General features: G+C 49.1%; 1 protein-coding gene across 1 annotated transcript; it reads right to left on the bottom strand.

Annotated features, from left to right (window-relative positions):
• Positions 1–6,765: 6,765 nt before the first annotated feature.
• On the bottom strand, positions 6,766–20,037 carry ptchd4 (patched domain containing 4). Its single transcript, XM_062467641.1, has 3 exons — positions 19,178–20,037; positions 16,652–17,132; positions 6,766–8,865 (listed from the first exon to the last, which is right to left on the bottom strand). Exons 1-3 carry the CDS (start codon positions 19,775–19,777, stop codon positions 7,214–7,216), a joined length of 2,733 nt encoding a protein of 910 aa, XP_062323625.1. The 5' UTR covers positions 19,778–20,037; the 3' UTR covers positions 6,766–7,213.
• Positions 20,038–24,950: the final 4,913 nt, after the last annotated feature.

The following is a 24,950-nucleotide window of genomic DNA, read 5'->3' on the forward strand; positions in this document are numbered from 1 at the left end:
GAGGTCTCACTTTATCTGGCCTTCATGTCTGGGACCTCTGGCTTTGTGGAAGACAGTTTGGTGCAGCGACCGGCTGCATGTTGAACTGAAGCAGAAACATGGTTTCGGAGTTCTGTTCCTGAACACCAACCCCTTGACTCTTACTAAAGGGTTTTGACCACTACCGAAAAAACTGGTTATGATAGAACAAACACACACACACACACTGCACAAGATGAGACTAAAGAATGTGTGTATATCTAAGTTTTAGGGTGATTCACTGAATCTTACTGCTGTCATACATTTACCAGCCAACCCAGAACCCAACACTGTGAACTGGTGCATCCATGATCTGACCTGGACTCTGACATGATCTGACCTGGACTCTGACATGATGTATCCATGATCTGACCTGGACTCTGACATGATCTGACCTGGACTCTGACATGATCTGACCTGGACTCTGACATGATGTATCCATGATCTGACCTGGACTCTGACATGATCTGACCTGGACTCTGACATGATTTGACCTGGACTCTGACATGATGAAGACATGATCTGGGGAGAGAGCCCCTGAAGAGGAGCAGGAGGAGGGGGGGAGAGAGAGAGAGAGAGAGAGAGAGAGAGGGGGGAAGGAGGAAATGAGGGAGGGGAGAAAAAAATGGAGAGAGGGAGTGAGAGGATAGAGAGAAAAGGAGGGAGAGAGGAAGGGCTGGGAGAGAGGGAGGGAGAGTGGGAGGGAGGGAGGGAGAGAGGGAGGGCTGGGAGAGAGGGAGGGCTGGGAGAGAGGGAGAGTGGGAGAGTGGGAGGGAGGGAGAGAGAGAGGGAGGGCTGGGAGAGAGGGAGGGCTGGGAGAGAGGGAGGGCTGGGAGAGAGGGAGGGAGGGAGAGAGAGAGGGAGGGCTGGGAGAGAGGGAGGGCTGGGAGAGAGGGAGGGCTGGGAGAGAGGGAGGGCTGGGAGAGAGGGAGGGCTGGGAGAGAGGGAGGGCTGGGAGAGAGAGAGGGCTGGGAGAGAGGGAGGGAGGGAGAGAGAGAGGGAGGGCTGGGAGAGAGGGAGGGCTGGGAGAGAGGGAGGGCTGGGAGAGAGAGAGGGCTGGGAGAGAGGGAGGGCTGGGAGAGAGAGAGGGAGGGCTGGGAGAGAGGGAGGGCTGGGAGAGAGGGAGGGAGGGCTGGGAGAGAGGGAGGGCTGGGAGAGAGGGAGGGCTGGGAGAGAGGGAGGGAGGGAGAGAGAGAGGGAGGGCTGGGAGAGAGGGAGGGCTGGGAGAGAGGGAGGGCTGGGAGAGAGGGAGGGAGGGAGAGAGGGCTGGGAGAGAGAGAGGGAGGGCTGGGAGAGAGGGAGGGCTGGGAGAGAGGGAGGGCTGGGAGAGAGGGAGGGCTGGGAGAGAGGGAGGGCTGGGAGAGAGGGAGGGCTGGGAGAGAGAAAGGGAGGGAGAGAGAGAGGGAGGGCTGGGAGAGAGGGAGGGCTGGGAGAGAGGGAGGGCTGGGAGAGAGAGAGGGCTGGGAGAGAGGGAGGGCTGGGAGAGAGGGAGGGCTGGGAGAGAGGGAGGGCTGGGAGAGAGGGAGGGCTGGGAGAGAGGGAGGGAGGGAGAGAGAGAGGGAGGGCTGGGAGAGAGGGAGGGCTGGGAGAGAGGGAGGGCTGGGAGAGAGGGAGGGAGGGAGAGAGAGAGGGAGGGCTGGGAGAGAGGGAGGGCTGGGAGAGAGAGAGGGAGGGCTGGGAGAGAGGGAGGGGGATCACTGCAGTTAAGTTATGTAACTTTGTTGAAGCATTCTGCCTTCAGCAGCATGGGAGCATTTTCACTGAATGAAGCACCTGCAGAGAGGGGGGGGGGGGGGGGGGGAGGGGAGGGGAGGGGAGGGGAGGGGGGAGGGGAGGGGAGGGGAGGGGGGAGGGGAGGGGAGGGGAGGGGAGGGGGGAGGGGAGGGGGGAGGGGAGGGGAGGGGACAACAAAAACAGGTAGAACAGGAAGAAGAGACAGAGCATGAACAAGCTATAGCAGAATCACGACAGGATTAAGACAAGGTAGAGCCAAAAATAGCATCTGGTGTAGTAGAGTATCACAATAAACACACACACACCTTCCTCTGCCAACAGCTCAGCCCTGTCACTACAATTACAGGATTATAGGAAGCCATGAGGACTTACAGGTCCTCAAATCAAAATGTCCTGAAGCATCATAACACACCAAGAGCCCTGCCTGCTCTCTCCCCTGCTCTCAGAGACATGAAGAGCATCACAGACCACAGCCTTCCAGCCAATAGAAACCAATGACGCAAATGCTCAAACCGTGTTCATTTCTTTCATCTCCATCTCCTTCATCTCCATCTCCTTCCTCCAGGACTGACTGCATCAAGAGCATGTGCTGGTTTCCTGATTCAGCCTACAGGGTAAGGGTGAGTTTACAGCCAACCTCCCTACCCAGGCCCCCCTACCCAGGCCCACCTACCCAAGCCCCCCTACCCAGACCCCTTACCCAGACCCCCCAGCCCAGATCTCCCTACCCCCCTACTCTGACCCCCCCTAGACTACCCAGGCCCCCCTACCCAGGCCCCCTTACCCATGTCCCCCTACCCAGGCCTCCTCTAGACTACCCAGACTTGGATTGTCTCTCTCCTTCAGAAAAGCAGCTACAGCACTTCTTAAATCTGCTCATTCAAATGAAGGCTTACTCCAGTCATCCAAATCTGTTAACATTCCCCTGCAGACTAGGAGAGAGAGCGGGAAAGAGTGTACATGTATGGAAAGAGAAGATAGAGAGGGATGGATCAGAGAGACGAGTTTTGGAGGGCAGGGGAAGGTAGGGATATTTCAGTGAAGCTGCCAACCACCAGACCAACTCTGTGACTAATCCAGTTCATCTACTGAGCAGTTCTGCTGACCAGAGCCTGCCTGACTACCACAGAGGAGCGAAGCTCTGAGCCTGGCTGACTGCATACAGCACGTAGCCACAACAAGAGTGTCAGCCTCTTTCCTTGGAATGGAATGTTCTTGTCAGTGAAACAATGAAATGCAAGACAAACATTGCAAGAGTTAGCATCAACAGAACTGAGCGGGGAGAAATAACTCTCAGGTGGTCTCCGCTGCGTGACCTCTGAGGCTGTTTTTAGTTACTATGGCGTGGTGACCGCTATTCTTCCAGAGCTCGGAACTGCATAATCTTATTGTGGTGCGGTTTCATGATGATCCTCACCATGGAAACATGATGTTAGTGTGCTGGTGTCTGACCTCGGACTAGACCTGCTGATGAGGCGCGCCTGCTGTCAGCTGCTGACGCACCTCACACACACACACACACACATACACACACACACGCTGCTGTCTGGTTTGGGGTTAGGGTTCCTGCAGAGAGAACCATTTCTGCCTGCTCTGGAGTCCTAGCACCCAGCTGACGATCTGCCTGTGAACTCTAACGCTTTAAAGTTGACTTGTATTAATGAATTTAATGTATTCATTTATATGCTATGATTCATTTTAGCAGACGATTTAATCCAAATAAATTTAAAAACAAATACTTTTCTGTGTAACCAACTTGACTTCTAACAGGAACAGTCATTCAAAACTCTACCAGGTTAGGGTTAACTCTACCAGGTTCTAAAATCCCCAAATGGACCACAGTATTCTCCGTTCTTAATTCAGATAAAGTTAACAGCCTTTGACATTGATAAAGTAGTGGACACCAAGCGAAAGCAACATGGAGGCTGAGACTGTCTACTGTCTACTGTCTACTGGACTACAGACATCGCTTTGAAAATTACCATTAGAGAGCGAGTTCCAGTAGCAACAGGAAGTTGCAGTGTTCATCATGGAGAGAGCATGTTGATAGACCCATTATTAGCCCTGCTCTGCCAGTCACCAGGATACACAACAAGCACATTCTGGAGAAATACATACAATGGCATTGTTATTATTTGTTGGTTTGTAACTTTGAAACAATAAAACAATTAGAAATAATCATTATCAAGCTTGATTAAACAACTGTGTAGGAGACAGATGTACTGAATTTCCCTGTATTATAACGGCCCTAAGCCTGTATTATAACGGCCCTAACCCTGTATTATAACGGCCCTAACCCTGACCACAAAGTGAGATGTATGAACAGTACGAACTAACATGTTGTTTAGGAGTGAGTCTGGGCGGTGGATAAGCCTGGTTGGACTACACTGGTGTACAGGTGAGTTTTCTACACATAAACTTAAACAACACAGTGTGCAAGAAAGAGCAGAACTGGACTGTTAACATCCACAGTTAATTACTGGCCTACAGTACTGGTTCAAACTTTTTATTCTTTATTGCTTTTTTATAAGAAAAGAAAATTGCATACAAAAATCTTTATACTTTCTATATTTTGTTTTCTTAGAAAATATATAAAAGGAATGAATGTACAATTATTTAACATTTCAGAATATCATCCTCTGGCTTTTGCTTTAGTTTAAAACAAACACGGTTACACGTGGCATTACAGAGTCAGTCTGCACTGAAAAAGCAAAGGTTGACTACGATGCAGCAGACACTCCACATACCAAAATCAAAGACATGCATACATACCATACAGTGCCATGCGTACACAACGTCATCTTGGGAATTAAAATTATTTCAGTTTTGCATTTCTTTACCGTTACATAAAAAAGAAAGTTCATGCCTACACGCTGCAGTACACGGCATGGCTTATACAGGATGTGGTGACACTAACAGCTAAGTGTTCTGCGGTAGCTAGCCTGGTTCTGGTTCTCCCAGTCTGTTCTGCAGTAGCTAGCCTGGTTCTGGTTCTCCCAGTTTGAGTAGCTTATTCAGCTTCAAAGTGGCGGTTTGAGGTTCTACTCTGCGTGTTAGCTAATAGCTACCTGCACACTCCTGGACTCGACTGCATTCCCCTCCAGCACACAGGAAGGTCACGCACAGCCTATCTATGGGGCTTCACTTTCGCCTAGTTCAACGCATGATGATCTAAACGTTTCATTACGGGGAGGGGATGTACAAGAAGATTTCATCCATCTTGGGCTGAGTTTAAATGCTCCTCTTACACAACAGGGACTAACCTGATGGGTAACAATGGGTATGGTTAGCTAGGGTTAGATAGGGTCAGATAGGGTTAAATAGGGTTAGATAGGGTCAGATAGGGTTAGATAGGGTTCATTAGGGTTAGGGTTAGCTATGGTTTGGATATGTGCCATATTTTCTAGTCAGCTCCTCAAATAAACACGATGTTCCCTCCATGTGGCACCAGATACATCTGCACCCTTTGCCTATGTCTAGACCTGATCAGACACCACACTGCACCACTCTGAGACATCTGGTCCCTTCAAGAGGAGCCTCAACCCATGCAAGCCATCAAACAGGAGAGAATAATGGATCCCATTTCAATGTCAAAACGAATACGCACAGAAAGAATGACCTATCGACTTGTACTTCCTTCCGGACGTAATGGGGACCTCCGGAACAGGTAGAGACCATTTAGAGGTTGCCTGCGATGGCTATCTCAGCTTATCTGACCTTGCCTGTGTGTGTGGGGGTGTGTGTGAGTGTTTGTGGGGGGGAGTGTATGTGTGTGGGTGTGTATGTGTGTGTGTTCGTGTGTTGGCCTTAACACAGATGTTATCAGGTGCGCTGGGAGCGGCAGAGAAAAAGCTGTAGACTCAGCTCTGGAGGAAGGGATTGAGGAAGGAAGGGAAGCAGGATGTAGTTTGTCGATGAGTGGACAGCTAGTGGTGTTTGTCAATTTGTCTGCATTCTTTGCTTTCAAATAATGTATTGTGTAAATGATAAAAATGTAATGCTTTATCACACATGGGCTGTTTGTTTAATTATTATTTAGTCATGATCAGTTCCTATTTACTGTACCTCTGACCCAAACCCAGTTTAAGAAGGCTTTAGAGAAACAACAGCCTCTTTTCCTCAGATCAGTGTCCCTCAAGTGGTCTTGTGCAGCAGTAAGTTCAGGACCTTCACTTAGGTGCTTCCTGCTTCACACTTCCTGCGTCACACTTCCTGCGTCACACTTCCTGCTTCACACTTCCTGCGTCACACTTCCTGCTTCACACTTCCTGCGTCAAACTTCCTGCTTCACACTTCCTGCGTCACACTTCCTGCTTCACACTTCCTGCGTCACACTTCCTGCGTCACACTTCCTGCTTCACACTTCCTGTGTCACACTTCCTGCTTCACACTTCCTGTGTCCCACCAAAACCCTGGCAGATCTGATAGTCTGTGACACCAGACCTAATATATGCAAAACATGCATCTTGTCACAGCTACAGTTGCATTCTGGCAACCGAAAACAGAAGTGAAAACTGAAACAAAGCAGTTGAATACAGATCCTCCTCACTGAGGTAAACCGGGTCAATCCTCACCACATGATTTACTGTGCAAGATCATTACCCATAATGGACACAGTGTACACCATCTGCCCTGTTAAGCCTGCTCCACACTGCTGTGTGTCTTTACGGACTGTGTGCAGCATTTCAGCAGTCCCTGTGTCTGTTATTGAAAAACAGAAATAAATTTTGGGTCTGTACGGATGCTTGTGACCAATCAGAACACAGATGTTTCCCTCGAGGTTTAAGTGATCTGGCCACCCCCCAACCCCCCCCTGCAGGTCCATAGCGATAACCAGCGAAGCTGTGTTCAGCTGTTTGCTTTGGTGGCGGAGAAGCATGTTGTCTCCCTCACAACCCTAGGAAGGTAGAAAGAAGGGTCGTCTCTGTCAGGACAGGGCACCGGGGAGAGGGGTGCTGACAGACAGACTAAGGTGCTTGCAAGTCGTCACAGCCCCTAAATACAGACATTTCTATCTTATCAGATGTGGTCTCTTCATCGTCATGTGATAAGATGTTTAACATGATAACAAAAGACAATATGATTCAGACCGTTGAGGACAACAATACTGGAGGGTGTCCATTCACTTTCTTTAGCAGACACAGGAAGGCTACAGGAGCTCAAAATATATTTGCTCATTTGCTAATTATTCAATGTTGCTAGTATAGATTTTTCAGTGTCTCGTGTCCAGACTGTGTGTTTACGGTGTCAGGACGAGTGGTGGTCTCTATGGTAACGCGCCTCTGTCCAGGCTGGAGGACGGAACAATGGGGCGGCTCTCTACTCTGCCCAGCATGGCTGCTATTGGCCAGGGCGCCTGGAATGCCTGCCCTCCAGGGGCCGGGTCATCTCTGACACGTCTGTGGGCGGAGCCTCTTCGCCCCACTGCTGACGCTCATCGCTCACCTTGACCAATGATCACTCAGACGTTCGTCACATGATCAGGGTTCTCCCTGACTTCAATGCACTCTACCTCCTCCCGTTCCCGCTCCCGCTCTCGCTCCTTCCTCTTGGCCCTCTTCTTCTTCTTGTGTCTCTTCTTGGAGGGCGGGAAGAAGGTGAGAAAGACGGGCAGGATGATGAAGCAGTGCAGCACGGTGCAGCCAGCCGTCAGGAGGGAGCACTTGAACAGCGTGTAGCTCAGGTTGGAAGGCACAAACACAAGCGGCATCATCCCGATCACGAAACAAGACGCGTTTTGCAAAATGGCCGCCCCGTGCTCCTCCAGCGAGATCTTGATGCACTGCGTCCGGGTGTGCTCGTTGGCCAGGACGAACGTGTACAGGTGGGGCGCACAGTGATCCATGGCAAAGTTGAGAGTATAAATAAGGCACAGGATGGAGATGCTGTCCATGTCTACATTCCAGAGCGTCATCAGGCCTAGCACGCCTAGCTCCACCGACGTCACTGTCAGGATCAGCCAGAAGTTCCCCAGGGGGCTGACCACCAGGAAGATGGTGAGGATGAGGATGGTGAGGACGCTGAAGCTAGAGGTGAGGATGGGCGAGATGACGGAGGAGATGTAGCGATCCATGAAGACGAAGGTGGGGTTGAACACGATGAACTTGATGCTGTTGATGAGCGACAGGGGGCGGAGTCTCTCCAGAAGCTCCACCACCTCCTCGCGCGTCTTCTCCGTGGTCCGGGCCACCAGGTACATCCTGGACGCAATGATGTCGTACTCCTCACCGTTCTTGGAGAAGATGATGTCCTCCGTGAAGTGCTGGTACTCCGGGCTCTGCAGGAATGAGCCTTTGAGGATGGAGATGAAGTCGCTCTTGGTCGAGGCGCTCACGTTCACCACCTTCAGGTAGTGGAAGTAGTTGTCGATCCAGGAGATCTTATTGAAGCCGTGTCCCAGCGTCCTCAGGTGCTCCTGCACCGTGGAGTTCCAGTACTCAATCGGCTCGTAGATGTAGAAGCCGATCACAGGGCTGTAGTTGCTGAAGTATTTCTGCTGCGTCATGGCGTAGGAGACGCTGGGAGAGTTACTGGCCAGCAGGTTGACCACGTTGGACCCGTCGCTGATCTGCAGACACCCCATGAAGGAGAAGGATGCGTATATCAGGTAGAGGATCACCACGAACGGCTTCACGTACGTGTTGGTGATCCACTCTGTGTAATGCTCCCTCAGGAAGTGCTGGATGAAGTGTTTCTGGTAGGGGGCGCTGTCGTGGTGCGTGGACAGGTCGTGTCCGTCGCTCATCATGGTCTTGAACCAGGTGGGCTGGCGGTCCAGGTACTCCACAGATGGGATCTTGCAGCAGAACACACTGTGGTAGCGGTTCTGCTCCAGCTGGCCTGCAAACACCAGGCAGGACCCGTAGAAGGAGAACACGTAGAAGTAGTTGACCAGGACAGCCACGCACATGCTCTGGCAGAAGATCTTGACAGACTCGATGTTGGTGAAGGGGCTGGCGCCCATGCCAAAGGTGATGATGTAGAGCGAGCTGGTCATAGTGTAGCACACCATGACGTCAGCGAAGGCGTCAGCCACGCGCTCCTTGAAAGGGAGGGTCTCCCGCGTCCGTCTCCAGCCCGCCAGCAGCTCAAACACTCCTTTTGTCCCGTGGCCTGCAACCACAAAGGAGAGGAAACACTTCAGGCTTTTTGATGCTTTTATCGAAAGTAACATACAGTACAAATATCACATGCTTTTTCACTATTTTATTTACAATAGTGCTTTCATTTAGGACAGATATTATCCAAAGGAACATGCAATGTGGATTTGAACCTGTGAATTCTTGGTCTGCAAATGCTCGATGGCTGAACTGTACCTTAAATATATACAATTTATATTTATTTTTGATCAGAAGTTCATAGTTCTAACATTATTTTTGTGCAACGGTCTGTACCAGGCACTGTTTGGTGAGAAACATTAAGTATATTGTATTACTACTGTAATAATGGTACAGTAATACAGAGTACTAAAAGTATGTAGTAATATAATAATAGTGTGTTGGTAACACACTAAATATATTGTCATGTTTTGACCACTAAGGATCCTTAAATTCCCACATTGACAAACCGCGAGAGGCAATTAAGTAATTGCCGCGTGAGGCAATTACTTTTACGTTTAAATGATGTGACGTCGGCTTGTTGGTTTGCTGTTGGAGTGCAGCAGTATTAAAACATCTGTGAGAATCTCACCAGTCACAGAGGAGGAGGACATTCAAAAGGAAATGTTCTATTTTCACCCACGCAGCCACAACTACACAGACACACAGTCACACATACACACACACAGTCACACACACACAAGCCCACTCATTTCCCTGCGTTTGAGTGAAGTTGTGTATTTCTGGCACAGGGGTGTGTTTGGGCTTTTAAACATTTGAATAAATGTATCGCTCATCCATCTCCTTTTTGCAGGATGTCTGTGGGCGTTCTGGATCCATCTCCTCTATGTTTCAGCTGAGCCACCCCCCCTCCTCACCAGCATCATAAATATCTCCTCGTTTGACACAGGGAAAAAAAAGTTAATTAACTATAAAGGATTACGCCAATATAATGAGTCAGGTAGATTGGCTTTGCCTGCTTTTAATCTTATTGAGCCACGCTACAGGTCAATTAGTTAGTGTCAGTTGGTTTAGACGATGGGGAGAGGGAGACAAATGCAACAATGTGCATCAGTTTACCTGCGTAAGCAAGCGGAGATGACTTGATGATGATGGTACTTCCCTGCACCATGTATTCAGGAATGCAAAATGTAAAATGGCGTGATTGGAGAAGCCTGGAGATCCAGTAAAGTGATTGATGAAACACAGGTGGAGAGATGATATTAGTATCGGCCCCATCTGCTCCTCTCCCCCAGGGCACACAGTCTATGCCTAGTCTGATGTCACACGTTTATAAAGCTAAATGATCTCAGACGAGCTAGAGTATGGCACTGGCATTTCTGGACGTTTAATTTTCTTTCCGTAATTGATCGTGTAATCAATCCAATCGATCGGCTTATCTTCCTGAAGAGACAGGATTACTTAGGATTAGGATTGTATACAGAGCTGAACATCTTCCTGAACAGACAGAGTTACATACAGATCTGAACAAAAGGGTTGTGGTGGCAGAAACATCCACAGGCATATGGAGCTAAATCAGGGCCAAATGTTTTGTTAATTTGAAAAAAATATATATAGTTGAAAAACTAAAGCCTGAAATTGAAAATTTAAGTTTTGGTCTAAAACTTGAAAAATAAAACCATGTATTCAAACAAAAAATTATTTTTGTTTCAGTTTGAATAACATTTAGATAAAATTCTGGAATTACTTTGAATAAATTATTAATTTTCACTTTTCACTTTATATTTGATTTCAGTTCCACATTTCATGTTGTCAGATTCAAATCTTTTTTTTCAGTTTCAGATCAGTTTTTTCAGTTTCAGACTTTTGGCCCACGTAGGGGGCGTGAGTGTGTGTGTGTGTGTGTGTGTGTATGTGTGTGAGTGAGTGTGTGTGTATGTGTGTGTGTGTGTGTGAGTGAGTGTGTGTGTGTGTTCCTCCTGATTGAGGAGGCATGCTCCCCTGAAGCGTGTGTCCATGCAGACGCTTGTCTACGTGAGCTGGGTCCCAATACCACGCTGAACACGGCGGACGGACGGGGGGTGGGGAGGGGGGGTGTCTGTGTGTGTGTAGAGGATGAATCTGTGTGTGTGTGTATTTGTAGAGGATGGGTCTTTGTATGTGTAGAGGATTAGTCTGCATGTGTGTGTGTGGAAGATGAATCTGTGTGTGTGTATTTGTGCAGAATGAGAATGTGTGTGTCAGTCTGGTGAGTCTGTGTAGCTTATGTCCTCAGTCTGATACCAGGCTAGCAGTCATGATCAATACTGACTGCCTGTACAACATATGCTACACACACACATACATAGACACACCCTTTACACACACACACATACACACACACCCCTACACACACACATAGACAGACCCTCTACACACACAGACACACACACACATAGACATACCCTCTACACACACACAGACACACCCTCTACACACACACAGAGACTGGTGTGATTGATTCAAGGTTGGAGGCAGTGTTTCCTCTATGTTGATTTTGTCGTGGCGGCCCGTCACGGCTAAATTTATGCCGCCACAGTATCAGAAATAGGGCTGTACAAAAGGCCGTCTATCAGCAGTGATTGTTAGAGTGCATGTCGGAGAATAGCACGGACACACGCTTCACACCGCAGTTGAGATTGCGTGTGTGCGTCCTTGAGAACTGTAAGTCGTATAACTTATGTTGTCAGTTCATTTAAGCCTGTTATTGTATTATTCCATAGTTCTTGCAAATTTAAGTTAACTGGTGATTTTCGTTGTTTGTATTCTTCCCCTGCTATCTAAATTGCACATCTGTTGATTCGATAGCGATTGCTGCCCTTGCTCACGTTTGTATTTTAGGTGAATTATTATGCTGAAGTAGTTTTAATTAATAAATTGTGGGTTTATTGTTATTATTTGCTACATAATGCTTAGCCTATCAAGATCAAATGAAGAAGACAGTGTACTTGCTTCCGAGTACCTTAATCGATAGGCTATAGGCTACTGACCATTTACAATAAGCTTTTACGTCGGACAGACCTGCCCCCACTGCAAAAAAAAAATCCTAGAGGTAACACTGGTTGGCGGCAAAGCTGCATGGAATACACAAGTCCTCGTTCTCAGTGACATCACACAATGACCTCGTAGACCTGATCAGGGGGCACATATATGAGGCGTGATTCTGGATCACCCCACGTGTCCATTAAATTGTGCTCCTTCTGCTGTTCGTCTGAGCACCATGATCATGTTGACACAATCCTACAGTCAGCTCCCAGACTACAGCAAGTCTGTCAGCTCCCAGACTACAGCAAGTCTGTCAGCTCCCAGACTACAGCAAGTCTGTCAGCTCCCAGACTACAGCAAGTCTGTCAGCTCCCAGACTACAGCAAGTCTGTCAGCTCCCAGACTACAGCAAGTCTGTCAGCTCCCAGACTACAGCAAGTCTGTCAGCTCCCAGACTACAGCAAGTCTGTCAGCTCCCAGACTACAGCAAGTCTGTCAGCTCCCAGACTACAGCAAGTCTGTCAGCTCCCAGACTACAGCAAGTCTGTCAGCTCCCAGACTACAGCAAGTCTGTCAGCTCCCAGACTACAGCAAGTCTGTCAGCTCCCAGACTACAGCAAGTCTGTCAGCTCCCAGACTACAGCAAGTCTGTCAGCTCCCAGACTACAGCAAGTCTGTCAGCTCCCAGACTACAGCAAGTCTGTCAGCTCCCAGACTACAGCAAGTCTGTCAGCTCCCAGACTACAGCAAGTCTGTCAGCTCCCAGACTACAGCAAGTCTGTCAGCTCCCAGACTACAGCAAGTCTGTCAGCTCCCAGACTACAGCAAGTCTGTCAGCTCCCAGACTACAGCAAGTCTGTCAGCTCCCAGACTACAGCAAGTCTGTCAGCTCCCAGACTACAGCAAGTCTGTCAGCTCCCAGACTACAGCAAGTCTGTCAGCTCCCAGACTACAGCAAGTCTGTCAGCTCCCAGACTACAGCAAGTCTGTCAGCTCCCAGACTACAGCAAGTCTGTCAGCTCCCAGACTACAGCAAGTCTGTCAGCTCCCAGACTACAGCAAGTCTGTCAGCTCCCAGACTACAGCAAGTCTGTCAGCTCCCAGACTACAGCAAGTCTGTCAGCTCCCAGACTACAGCAAGTCTGTCAGCTCCCAGACTACAGCAAGTCTGTCAGCTCCCAGACTACAGCAAGTCTCTCTTTCTGTGAAAACCCAAACCTCCACTCAGGGTAATTAATCACAGCGTCCAAGAGGCAACAAATACATTAGCAGGAGTATTTTCCTTCCTCTCTCTCTCTTTATCCAATAGCCTTGTTTGCCCTCGCTTTGTTTAGCCAACTAAAACACATTGTCACTGTCGCTCTTACAGTAATCAATAAAGTTGGCTAGATTTGACCTCTGAACATTTCCTGCCAGCAGTGATCCGGCCAGAGTTCTGGTCAGGAGAGGTGTTAGGGTTAGGGTTAGATGTGGGAGTCGTAACAGGGTTAGGTTTGTGAAGAAGTCTCAGCCCAATATTGGACTGGAGTTGCAGGGTTAGGGTTAGATGTGGGAGTCGTAACAGGGTTAGGGTTAGATGTGGGAGTCGTAACAGAGGTGAACCGGTAAATGTTTTTATACCATAGGAAGAAAAACAGCAGATATTGAATCATTTTGAGCCTAGTGGTTAGAGCACTTAACTATTGATCAAGAGGTTGCAGGTTGAAAACCTCACTGTCCTGGATAAAAATGTCTGCTGAATATACATTATTAATATGTAACATCGTGTGTTTCATGAACACAGTCCTCGTAACAGAGCCTTAGTGTCCCTGCAGCTGTAATAACTATCATGAAGCTGTCGTCTCCTCCCCCAACCTCCCATCACTACATGTGTGAGTGTGAGTGTAGGACCAGCCATGTCACGTGTCACCATTCTTCTTGCCCTGCGGTGTAAAATCAATTCTTCCACAACAGCATGGTCCATTAAAGAAATGCACAATGTCTGTAAATCAGTCTGCAGTTCCCAAAGACTAATGTTCCTGAAGGTATACATCTTCTACATTTACCATTTTAAATTTAGCAGACTACCTTTAACCCTCGTGCTGCCTTCGGGTCACATGACCCAAAGGTTCATAACGAACCATCGTTGTGTTTACCCAATTTTACCCAATACAAAAACAAATTAAAATAATTTTCTTTTAACCTTTGCAATGTGGGGGGTCTGAGACAGCCCAACAGTTAAAAGAAAATGCTTCACTTTGTCTTTGTATGCGGTAAATCTGTCGCAATACGACGGTGGGTCACAATGACTGATGGGTCAGAATGACCCGAAGATAACACAAGGGTTAATCAAAAGTGATAGTACAAACAGTTAGCTTAGTGGAGTTAGCTTAGTGGAGTTAGCTCAGTAGAGTTAGCTCAGTAGTTAGACAGATAAACAGAGAGAGAGAGAGAGAGAGAGAGAGAGAGAGAGAGAGAGAGAGAGAGAGAGAGAGAGAGAGAGAGAGAGAGAGAGAGAGACTGGGGAAGCAGGAAGCAGTACAGAGCATGTATGTTTCATGAGCCCTGGCTCACATCCCAGATCTCAGCCTGTTTTTCTACATTTATTATCCAGCGTCCACCAGGACACACTGACAGGCTCCTACTTAATTAACTCACTCAGACGGCATGCTGGACTGACATCGGTGGAGGAGAGAGGGAGATGGAGGAGAGGGGGAAGGGTGGAGTAGAGGGGGGATTGAGGAGAGGGGGCTGTGTTAAGGTCTTCAAGGGGGCTTTTGAAGGTACAGAGTACTGTACACACTGTACTATTTACTACTGTATGCTAGTTTACTAAGAGGAGTCTCTCCTGTACTATGTACCATGCTAGTGTACTAGGACACTCTCTACTTTAGCACCCCAGGGGATGGGACAGCTGCAACCTGCTAGGCAGGGGATGGGACAGCTGCAGTGTGCTAGGCAGGGGATGGGACAGTTGCAACCTGCTAGGCAGGGGATGGGACAGCTGCAGTGTGCTAGGCAGGGGATGGGACAGCTGCAGCCTGCTAGGCAGGGGATGGGACAGCTAGGCAGGGGATGGGACAGCTGCAGCCTGCTAGGCAGGGGGTGGGACAGCTGCAGTGTGCTAGGCAGGGGATGGGACAGCTGCAGCCTGCTAGGCAGGGGATGGGACAGCTAGGCAGGGGATGGGACAGCTGCAGCCTGCTAGGCAGGGGATGGGACAGCTGCAGTGTGCTAGTCAGGGGATGGGACAGCTGCAGCCTGCTAGGCAGGGGATGGGACAGCTGCAGCCTGCTAGGCAGGGGATGGGACAGCTAGGCAGGGGATGGGACAGCTGCAGCCTGCTAGGCAGGGGATGGGACAGCTGCAGTGTGCTAGTCAGGGGATGGGACAGCTGCAGCCTGCTAGGCAGGGGATGGGACAGCTGCAGCCTGCTAGGCAGGGGATGGGACAGCTGCAGTGTGCTAGGCAGGGGATGGGACAGCTGCAGTGTGCTAGGGAGGGGATGGGACAGATGCAGCCTGCTAGGCAGGGGATGGGACAGCTGCAGTGTGCTAGGCAGGGGATGGGACAGCTGCAGCCTGCTAGGCAGGGGATGGGACAGCTGCAGCCTGCTAGGCAGGGGATGGGACAGCTGCAGTGTGCTAGGCCCTGTCACATGTACTCACTCTCATTATGTCTTCTCCTTCAACCTTCCTTCTCTCTCACCCTCTGGTCACAACCCCTTCCTTTCCTCTCCTGCCACCCACTTCTCTCCTCCACCCCCACCCCCTCTCTCATCCTCTCCCTCTCCTCTACCCCCTCTCTCCTCCTCCCACCCAGGAGAGCTGGGATGTTGGGTCAGCAGGACTCTCCAGCCTTCTGTTCCTGGTTCTTACTTAAGCTTCATGCACATCACACGGACTGCAACACAGACCTCCAGGGACCCAGTCACCTTCTGAGTGTGTGTGTGTGTGCCCTCCAGGGACCCAGTCACCTTCTGTACCCTCAGACAGGATAAGCAGAGGGAGGCAACATACTGTAAAAGCAGCTGAAGCACATCAGCAGACAGACGCTCCTGTCCCACATACGTACTGGATCTCAGTCTAAAGAGCTCTAAATAATGAAAAAAGAGCACATACACAGACACACACAGACACACACAGCAACACACAGCAACACAGAGACACACCAGCAAACACACACACACCAGCAAACACACACACACCTGCAAACACACACACACCAGCAAACACACACACACACCAGCAAACACACACACACCAGCAAACACACACACACACCAGCAAACACACACACACCAGCAAACAAACACAAACAAAAGACACACACTGCGGCAGAAGCGCCACCACTGTAACCATAACATGAGTCTTCTCTGCTGGTCAGCCAGGGAGGGAAGCCCCACAGTGATCACGCTAATCCCCCCTGCTATCAGCCTCCACATGGAGACCCCTGATAAGACAGGAACAAGCCAGCCAGCCAGGCAGCTGCAGTCTCCAGTCAGTGGAACAGACATATGAGCAGTATCAAAACAGTCAGTCAGCAATCCAGTCTTTCACCCCAACCTCTTAACCCATCCATCCACCCACCCCACAACCCCCCCCATCCCTCACAGCCCCCCCCCATCCCCCACAGCCCCCCAATTCAGCACCCCCCCTCATCCCCCACAACCCCCCCTCATCCCCCCACAGCCCCCCAATCCAGCCTCCCCCCTCATCCCCCACAGCCCCCCTAGTCCCCCCACAGCCCCCCAATCCAGCCTCCCCCCTCATCCCCCACAGCCCCCCTAGTCCCCCCACAGCCCCCCCCCTCATCCTCACCCTCCCTCTCCCACTCACCCATAGCGAAGAAGGGCACCCCCAACAAGGTGGAGTTGAACTTCCCGTCGGAGATGAAGAAGATCCCTGCAGCGGTGACGTTGGCGATGCAGATGGTGAGCACCCCCAACAGGCCCAGGAAGGGCTTCCCCCGCAGACAGTCCCTCATGGAGCTGGAGACAGTGGCAGACAGCAGCACCAGCACCAGGCTCACCAGCACCTCCCCCTGGGCCAGCACCCCCGTCTGGTGGAAGTCTCTCCACAGGCTGAAGGAGGTGAGAGCCTGCAGGTGCAGCTCCTCACTGGGGCCCAAGAGACGCTGGATGAGGGCGCAGAACTCCTTCTCCCAGCGCTCTGCGATGGTGTCTTGCACGGCTGGGCCATGGTTGCGGAGGTAGTAGGATATCTGGGCGGCGCGGGCTAACTTCACCTGCTGCTCCCGGCTGCCTGGGGAGAAGGAGATGCCTCCCAGCTGGTGGCCGATGAAGGTCACCCGGCCGTCCTAGGGGACAGGGACAGAGGACAGACGTCATATGGAGGCACGGACTAGTCTGCTCTGCTGGCATGATACAACTCATCTTAATATTCACCTAAACAGTGTTTTTAAATAGTTGGTAAATGTCTTTTAAATTTTTCTTTAAAAAGTTGATGAAGGATGGTTTCTCCTGTGCTGTCCTGTTACAACTTTAACCATCAGAACACACATGCACTGCAAAACCCTAGCAATGACAACCTGCTGCAGTAACCCTAAGCCCCTCCAGCATGTTTACATCATAAACCAGAGACAGGACACCAGAAGAAGAGCAACCTGTCACCACAAGCCAGACCCACACAGCAGAGCGTCATGTCTAACCCCATCCAGGCCTGCTTGTTTTCACTCAGGTTTATTCTGAGTGTCCCGTCCTGTGGGCTGCAGGGAGATGAGGGGGAGACGAGGGGGAGGCGAGGGGGAGGCGAGGGGGAGATGGTCTGGTATTCACTTCCCAGGAAGGTGGCTGATACTTGGAGATGAGGAATGTGACACAGGACACACCTCCAGACGGCTCTTCCAGACGAGTGGGCAAACAGCCAATGGGTAAGTAACGCGGCGCTAACAAGGCATCGCTTTTTCACTGTGGGCGAAGATAACCTGTGCCCATTGGCTTTCCAATTCCAGTGTTTTTTTAATACGAGGATTGGACCAGCAGTATGTAAACACTCAACAAGACGACTGGGACAGGAAACAGGACGACTGGGACAGGAAACAGGACGACTGGGACAGGAAACAGGACTACTGGGACAGGAAACAGGACGACTGGGACAGGAAACAGGACGACTGGGACAGGAAACAGGACTACTGGGACAGGAAACAGGACTACTGGGACAGGAAACAGGACTACCTCACACTGGCTGTTCTTATTGGAGGAGATCAAACATCTCCTGGACAGGTGTCTGACCAGTGTGTTGTGTACTAGGGATACACACACACACACACACACAGTCTGAGCAGCGTGTTGTGTACTAGGGATACACACACACACACAGTCTGAGCAGCGTGTTGTGTACTAGGGATACACACACACACACACTCTGAGCAGTGTGTTGTGTACTAGGGATACACACACACACATAGTCTGAGCAGCGTGTTGTGTACTAGGGATACACACACACACACACAGTCTGAGCAGCGTGTTGTGTACTAGGGATACACACACAGTCTGAGCAGCGTGTTGTGTACTAGGGATACACACACACACACAGTCTGAGCAGCGTGTTGTGTACTAGGGATACACATAGCATGTTGTGTACTACAGTCTGGATCTCAGGCCTGTATCCCCTCTGTTTAACAGGGACTTCTTTAAAGCCACAACTGTCGAGTTCGTTTATCCCCAAACAACCATGCGTTGTTGCATTTATAGTTTATGATCAATATAATTGCTACAAGGGGATAATGTGGCTCTGTAACAAGCTCAGATCATGGCTTCAGCAGAGGCTGTAGGCTAATACACCGCATCTGCAACGGCGGCAATCCCTGCATACTCAAGCCGTTAAGCAGCGTCTTACAGGAGAAGTCGGGCTGCACGATAGCCGCTCCATGTCTCCAGTAGGTAAGAAAAGCTGACGGGGGCAAGGGAGACACTGCATCAAAAAAAAAATGAAAGAAAGAAAGGAAGCCAGGAGGACATTCCCCGCGCTCTCCGGGAGCAGTGGAGGACGATGCAGCCGATTCATAACCCGCACTGAGCCGACTAGACCGCGAAAGGATTCCCTCGCTGATACGGAGAAATCATGCAGTGTAGATGGGCAGCTCGGAGGAGCAAATACGTACACCTCCTTCATTAGCACGTTAGGCGTCGATGTCAACCTGCAAAGCATAGCCGTAGATGCACTCTATATATAGATGTCTCCTTAATCCCGGTAATTCTGTTTAGGGCTATCTCGCTGCACGTAAGGCACGTGTAGCTATTCAGACAGAACCTGGCACGTAGGCTATGAGTAATTGATGCGTCCTAGAGAAACTGCCTTTCGTTCATCATTAATATCCCTCACCAGGGGCCTGTGTCTTACCTTTAATGTTGTGTTTGGATAGCTCACCGGCACCTTGGAGAAAGTGCTGTTTGAGAGGATAGCCGATCGAATGTCTTCGAATATTGTGATTATATCATCCAAGAGGCATCGCTTATCCCGATGACTGAGGACGCAGAGATGAGCGAAAGTGTAATTGAATCCCTTGTAATTAACACGCAGTTCCAACACCTGCTTGTGAACCTGCAATACCTGGTCTGCTAGCTCCAGAATGTTCCCCCCTGACTTAGCCAGCAGGATCAGCCTCCCGTATCTGCCTGGAGTGTGCAGGTCTGAATACAGCTTGTGTTTAGACTGGTCAATGGGGAACAGGCTGTTGGCGAGACTCCGCTCTATTTTAGCGAGACTGTGCGTCGGGGCAACCAGTATCTCGAGGTCCGTCTCGGGCTTGAATCTGCTCAACACGGTAGATCCGAAAATGATGGTTAGGACTGCGGGTACGGTAAGGAAAAATACCGGATGCCGACTAACGAACAAGCCCAGCCAGTAGAAGGAAGCTTTGAGCCCTCTGTGGATCACTTGCCGCAGCATCCTCCTCCAGATCCAGCTTGCAGATGCCCCGTCTCTTCCGATGAGGCACATGTGACATCAGGCTCGCTTGCCCAGTTTATTCAATCTGTACGAGAATAGTCCAGACACACGTTACACCTGGAAAACGGCACTGCAGCAATTTGCAAACGAACACAGTCAGATATTGATCATCACTAGATCCTAGCACGATCTCCTGATTTGTTTAAGCCATTCCTCCCTGGTTCTGATAGAACACCGCGGATCCGTGACTACCGGTGATGCTCCTGCTGCTCGAGCAGCCAGGCGCGGCGGTGTGATGTGCATGTGCGCGCGGTCCTGGCTACTCTGTCGGTGGGCCTGATTGATGTACTTGACTGTAACCATGTGCCGGGTTGAAGGGGAAGACTGGGAAACGCTGATGACAGGTTATTTTAAGAACACGCGCAATAGGCACAAGCGCCATGAAATATTTAGTGGCGTCGGTCGCTACACGGACATATGCACTTTCCTGGAATTACTCTCGACGTCTTATGATTATGAACTGAGAAAATCCTACAGTATACTTTTAAAGGGTAAATACAGAGTGGCCAAGTAAAGGCCGCTGTGTATCTTTGTTATAGAAAGAACTCTTTTCAATCTGAAAGCCCTCGCTTTCTTTCTCTCCATTTCTCTCCTGCGAAAGCGATAAAGAGATTGAAAAAGAGACTGAGGTAAAGATAGAGAAAGTCAATGGGAGATTTAGAGAAAGAGAGGGAGGAAGGGAAAGAGGGAGAGAGAGAGGGAGGGAGAGAGAGAGAGGGAAAGAGGGAGAGAGAGAGAGAGAGAGAGAGAGAGAGAGAGAGAGAGAGGGAAAGATGGAGAGAGAGAATGAGGGAAAGAGTGAGGGAGAGAGACCACAGCTGCTCTAAAGCCTTTCAAAGTCATGGTGAGTTTGCTGATGGTGTGTTTTTACACCTCAGGAAGCTTCGAACCACTAGCCCTTCAAAGTCAGAGAAGACGCTCTGGACCAGACCTCTGTCCCCACTCTCTCCCCTTCTATCTCTCCCTCCCCCCTCTACCTCTCTCTCCCCCTTTATCTCTCTCTCCCCCCTCTACCTCTCTCTCCCCCTCTATCTCTCTCTCTCCACTCTACCTCTCTCTCCCCCTTTATCTCTCTCTCCCCACTCTATCTCTCTCTCCACTCTCTCTCTCCCCCCTCTATCTCTCTCTCCCCACTCTCTCTCCCCTCTATCTCTCTCTCCCCCCTCTACCTCTCTCTCCCCCTCTATCTCTCTCTCCCCACTCTATCTCTCTCTCCACTCTCTCTCTCCCCCCTCTATCTCTCTCTCCACTCTATCTCTCTCTCCCCCCTCTATCTCTCTCTCCCCCCTCTATCCCTCTCTCCCCACTCTATCTCTCTCTCCACTCTCTCTCTCTTCCCTCTATCTCTCTCTCCCCACTCTATCTCTCTCCCCACTCTATCTCTCTCCCCACTCTATCTCTCTCTCCACTCTATCTCTCTCTCCCCACTCTCTCTCCCCTCTATCTCTCTCTACACTCTATCTCTCTCTCCCCACTCTCTCCCCTCTATCTCTCTCTCCCCCCTCCCTCTCTCTCTATGCATGGGCCTATGGTACCTCACCTGCATCCCTCTTTGAAACAGACTGACATCACTTCTTGTTACAGTAACATGAACAGGCCAGCACCCTTTCACCTTCTATGATAAATCATAATCCAGAAACATGAGTGCAAGTGTCATTCTGAAACCCAGATGTCAAAACTTCCAAGCAAAGACATCAACAAACAATCCTAAAAGACCAATTTAAAACAATTTAATCAATCGATCACTGCATGTACATTAGCATTTACATTTAATTTAACAGACAATTTCATCGAAAGCGACACACGTATGTAAAGTATCGTTTCTTACCTGTAGCGGGTTGGTTGGTGCAGCTTGTGGTCTCGTCTGAGTGAAGAGGTGTTAATTACTGTCCACCCTGCAGGCTCTTCTTCTCTTGTCCTCTGAACTGCAGCTGAGTGGTTCCTCTAACAGGATCTACTTAATCTGAGGGTTTGTGGGATAGCGGTGCCGGAAGTCAAACACTTTTATAGTAACTTGATCCAGGAAACATGCTGAATGTGTCAGGAAACACGATGCTGAATGTTTCAGGAAACACTATGCTGAATGTGTCAGGTAACACTATGCTGAATGTGTCAGGAAAACACAATGCTGAATGTGGCAGGAAACACGATGCTGAATGTTTCAGGAAACACAATGCTGAATGTGTCAGGAAACACTATGCTGAATGTGTCAGGAAACACAATGCTGAATGTGGCAGGAAACACTATGCTGAATGTGGCAGGAAACACTATGCTGAATGTGGCAGGAAACACTATGCTGAATGTGGCAGGAAACACTATGCTGAATGTGGCAGGAAACATGCTGAATGTGGCAGGAAACACTATGCTGAATGTGGCAGGAAACATGCTGAATGTGGCAGGAAACACTATGCTGAATGTGGCAGGAAACACTATGCTGAATGTGGCAGGAAACACTATGCTGAATGTGGCAGGAAACACTATGCTGAATGTGGCAGGAAACACTTTGCTGAATGTGGCAGGAAACACTATGCTGAATGTTTCAGGAAACACTATGCTGAATGGAACTTGATCTGAATGGAAGCATCTGTTGGTATTTGACTTGCCAATGTGAGAAGCCCTCTATACACGATGATACAATTTCTAGTGCAAATAAGTCTTCCATTCTCTGGACACAGTACAGTACACAGTTTCCATGATTTACTCCAGCTGTGTTTTAGGAATGCAAAGCCTCTGTTATTCAGAGTATTGAGTGGGAACCTGAAACACACAACCTATTGATGGTGTTTTTATCTCCTCAGACCTGCAGTGCGGCTCTCCTGAACAGCATCTGTTGTGTGACCTTTCTCCAGGTCATCTGTCCTGCCACCGTCCAATCAGGACCCTGTGGTTGGTCCTATCAGGTCCCAGGACTCTGTGTTATTTAAATCTTCTCTCTTTGAGGTATTTTCAGCCTCAGTGTGAAGTGTGAATCCCGTAACCCTTGGCGATGGCACAGTGTAATCCTGGAGAGTACTCTTAAACTCTCAGGGCACCTCCGAGTTAATCACCACTATTCATCAACACCCACGCTCACGCACACACATGCACAAACACACGGATGCACGCACACACAAGTACGCTCGTGCATTTGTGTATATATACACACACATGCGCTGGCACACGCGCACACACACACAAACACACACACACACATACCCAGACGTCCAGAGACAGAACAGGCACAAACACGCACACACACTGGAAAGATGGAGGACTGTGTACAGCAACACACAGACCCAGGGTCAATACAAGGCAGGCAGCATGACGACCATAAACACCTTGATGGAACACACAGACCAGACAGGGGAGGAGGCAGGGGAGGTGGGGATGGAGGACAGAAATCATCCAACATGTTCTGGAGGTGTGTGTCTGTCAACCCAATCCATCTATCCATAAGCCTGTCTTTTTCTGCCTTATATATCGCCTTTTCCATGTGATTAAAGTTATGTTTCCTTTAGCAGTTACTGCTAGTCTTCCAGTGTGTGTGTGTAAAAGTGTCTTAGCAGAACACCACATGACTCACCTGATGAGGCCCCTCTGCTTGTGCTTGCCTGTTCTCCCTGGAACCACTAAATGAGTCCTCCACTTTCAGAGCAAACTCGTTTCTCCTGAATTGTGAGTCAATAAGGCTTTTCCAGTTCCCCCAAAAGCAATTATATCATGCATTTCAACAACAATGTTACTTATTGTGGAGTTTTGTATGTGTATTATTTGTTTTTACATCGAGTCTTATTCTTGCTATGCTTTTTTCTTGTTATGCTTCTCATGAATAATAATCTAAAATATCTCCTTTCATTAAGTATTGATGAAGGTAAACATAGTAGCAATTGCTGTGAAAGGAACGTGTTCTGTTTTCTGTGAAAGAAGAGGACAGAAGAGTCAGGAAGGTAGAGAGAGATTGAAGCTTTGAGAGATTGAAAGGCTTAGAATCGAGAAAACAACTCTTATTGTTCATAAATCACCAGGACAAGAGTCAGAACACCACCAGCTCTACCACCACTCCAATCTACACCTCTCGTCCGTTCCAGTAGATTGGGATCTGACCCATCTACTTCATGACGTATGTGTACATGTGTGTGTGTGTGTATTCTGTGTAAATAAATCTCCAAAGCTTCAGTAACAGAATACAGATGACACACACATGTGCATGAATATTCATGGATAAGCAGCACGATACACAGTATGCATTGATCACGTGGCACGATCACACATGCAGTAGGCTGTCATTAGGTGCGTTCGACATGGACCGCGGCTGCATTAAACGACCGGCGAGAGTAGCCGCTTGCAGTCGGGGAGGAGTTGAAAACGGCTCTGTGAAGTCAGACATTCCAGCTTCTCGTGGTTTGCTGCGTTGACGTCAGTCATGGCCGATCAAGCGCTGTTTGCTTACTTTACTTTATTTATAATTAAACTTAGTCTTTCCGTTAGTGAAGAGGCGGACTAAAACCCTTTCTTCAACACATTTTTTATTCAATTAAACAGTTTGGTCCGGATTTGAGCGTTGGCGAAACTGAAGGTGTCAGAATAATTACAAAACACGCGCCAAAGTTGTCGTGTGTGAGTCTGGCCAATCATGAAATAGCTGTGTCGTCATTAGAACCCGTGCAGTTGCTCTTGAGAAAATGCGCTCGGCTACACCATAGATATATATAAAGACTAGGGCTGTGTCTACTACCGTGCACTTTACTAAGTACACTGCAATACAGTGCACTGCAATACAGTGCACTTACATCTGTAGTGCACTCCGTCGCTGAGTAGTGCTGTCTCAAATGGAACACTTAAGTTAACCACTTGACGGGAAGTGACGGACGCAAATCTGATTGTGACACCCGTGAATCTAAGGCGAATCTGCTCGTGAGTCATTTTGTCTGCCATTATTTTAGAAATGAAATGAAAAGCTGCCGAAAGGGCTCCTCCTCTTCCGCTACGTAGCCAATATGGCGCCCGTTTAGGGCGAGTAGTGTCCATCGTTGTACACTGTATACTTATGAATAATTATGTTATGCCACTGCATACTTTATAATTATAAAAATAATTATATATATTTTTTTTTAAGAATAGAAGTATGCAGTGGCATAACGACATCTCTGATGTTGATAACAAACCAAGCCGTTTCAAAATCGGT

This window comes from Osmerus eperlanus, chromosome 8 (assembly GCF_963692335.1).
Source record: "Osmerus eperlanus chromosome 8, fOsmEpe2.1, whole genome shotgun sequence".
In the NCBI taxonomy this organism is placed as follows: Eukaryota; Metazoa; Chordata; class Actinopteri; order Osmeriformes; family Osmeridae; genus Osmerus; species Osmerus eperlanus.

What these genes read in the sequence shown, in the direction of transcription:
- ptchd4 (XM_062467641.1), bottom strand. Translation starts at nt 19,777, where the DNA reads ATGTGCCTCATCGGAAGAGACGGGGCATCTGCAAGCTGGATCTGGAGG. An exon ending in ATCCAAACACAACATTAAAG is followed by an intron (nt 17,133 to 19,177) that starts GTAAGACACAGG and finishes CCTGTCCCCTAG; the next exon opens with GACGGCCGGGTGACCTTCAT. An exon ending in GGTGCCCTTCTTCGCTATGG is followed by an intron (nt 8,866 to 16,651) that starts GTGAGTGGGAGA and finishes TTGTGGTTGCAG; the next exon opens with GCCACGGGACAAAAGGAGTG.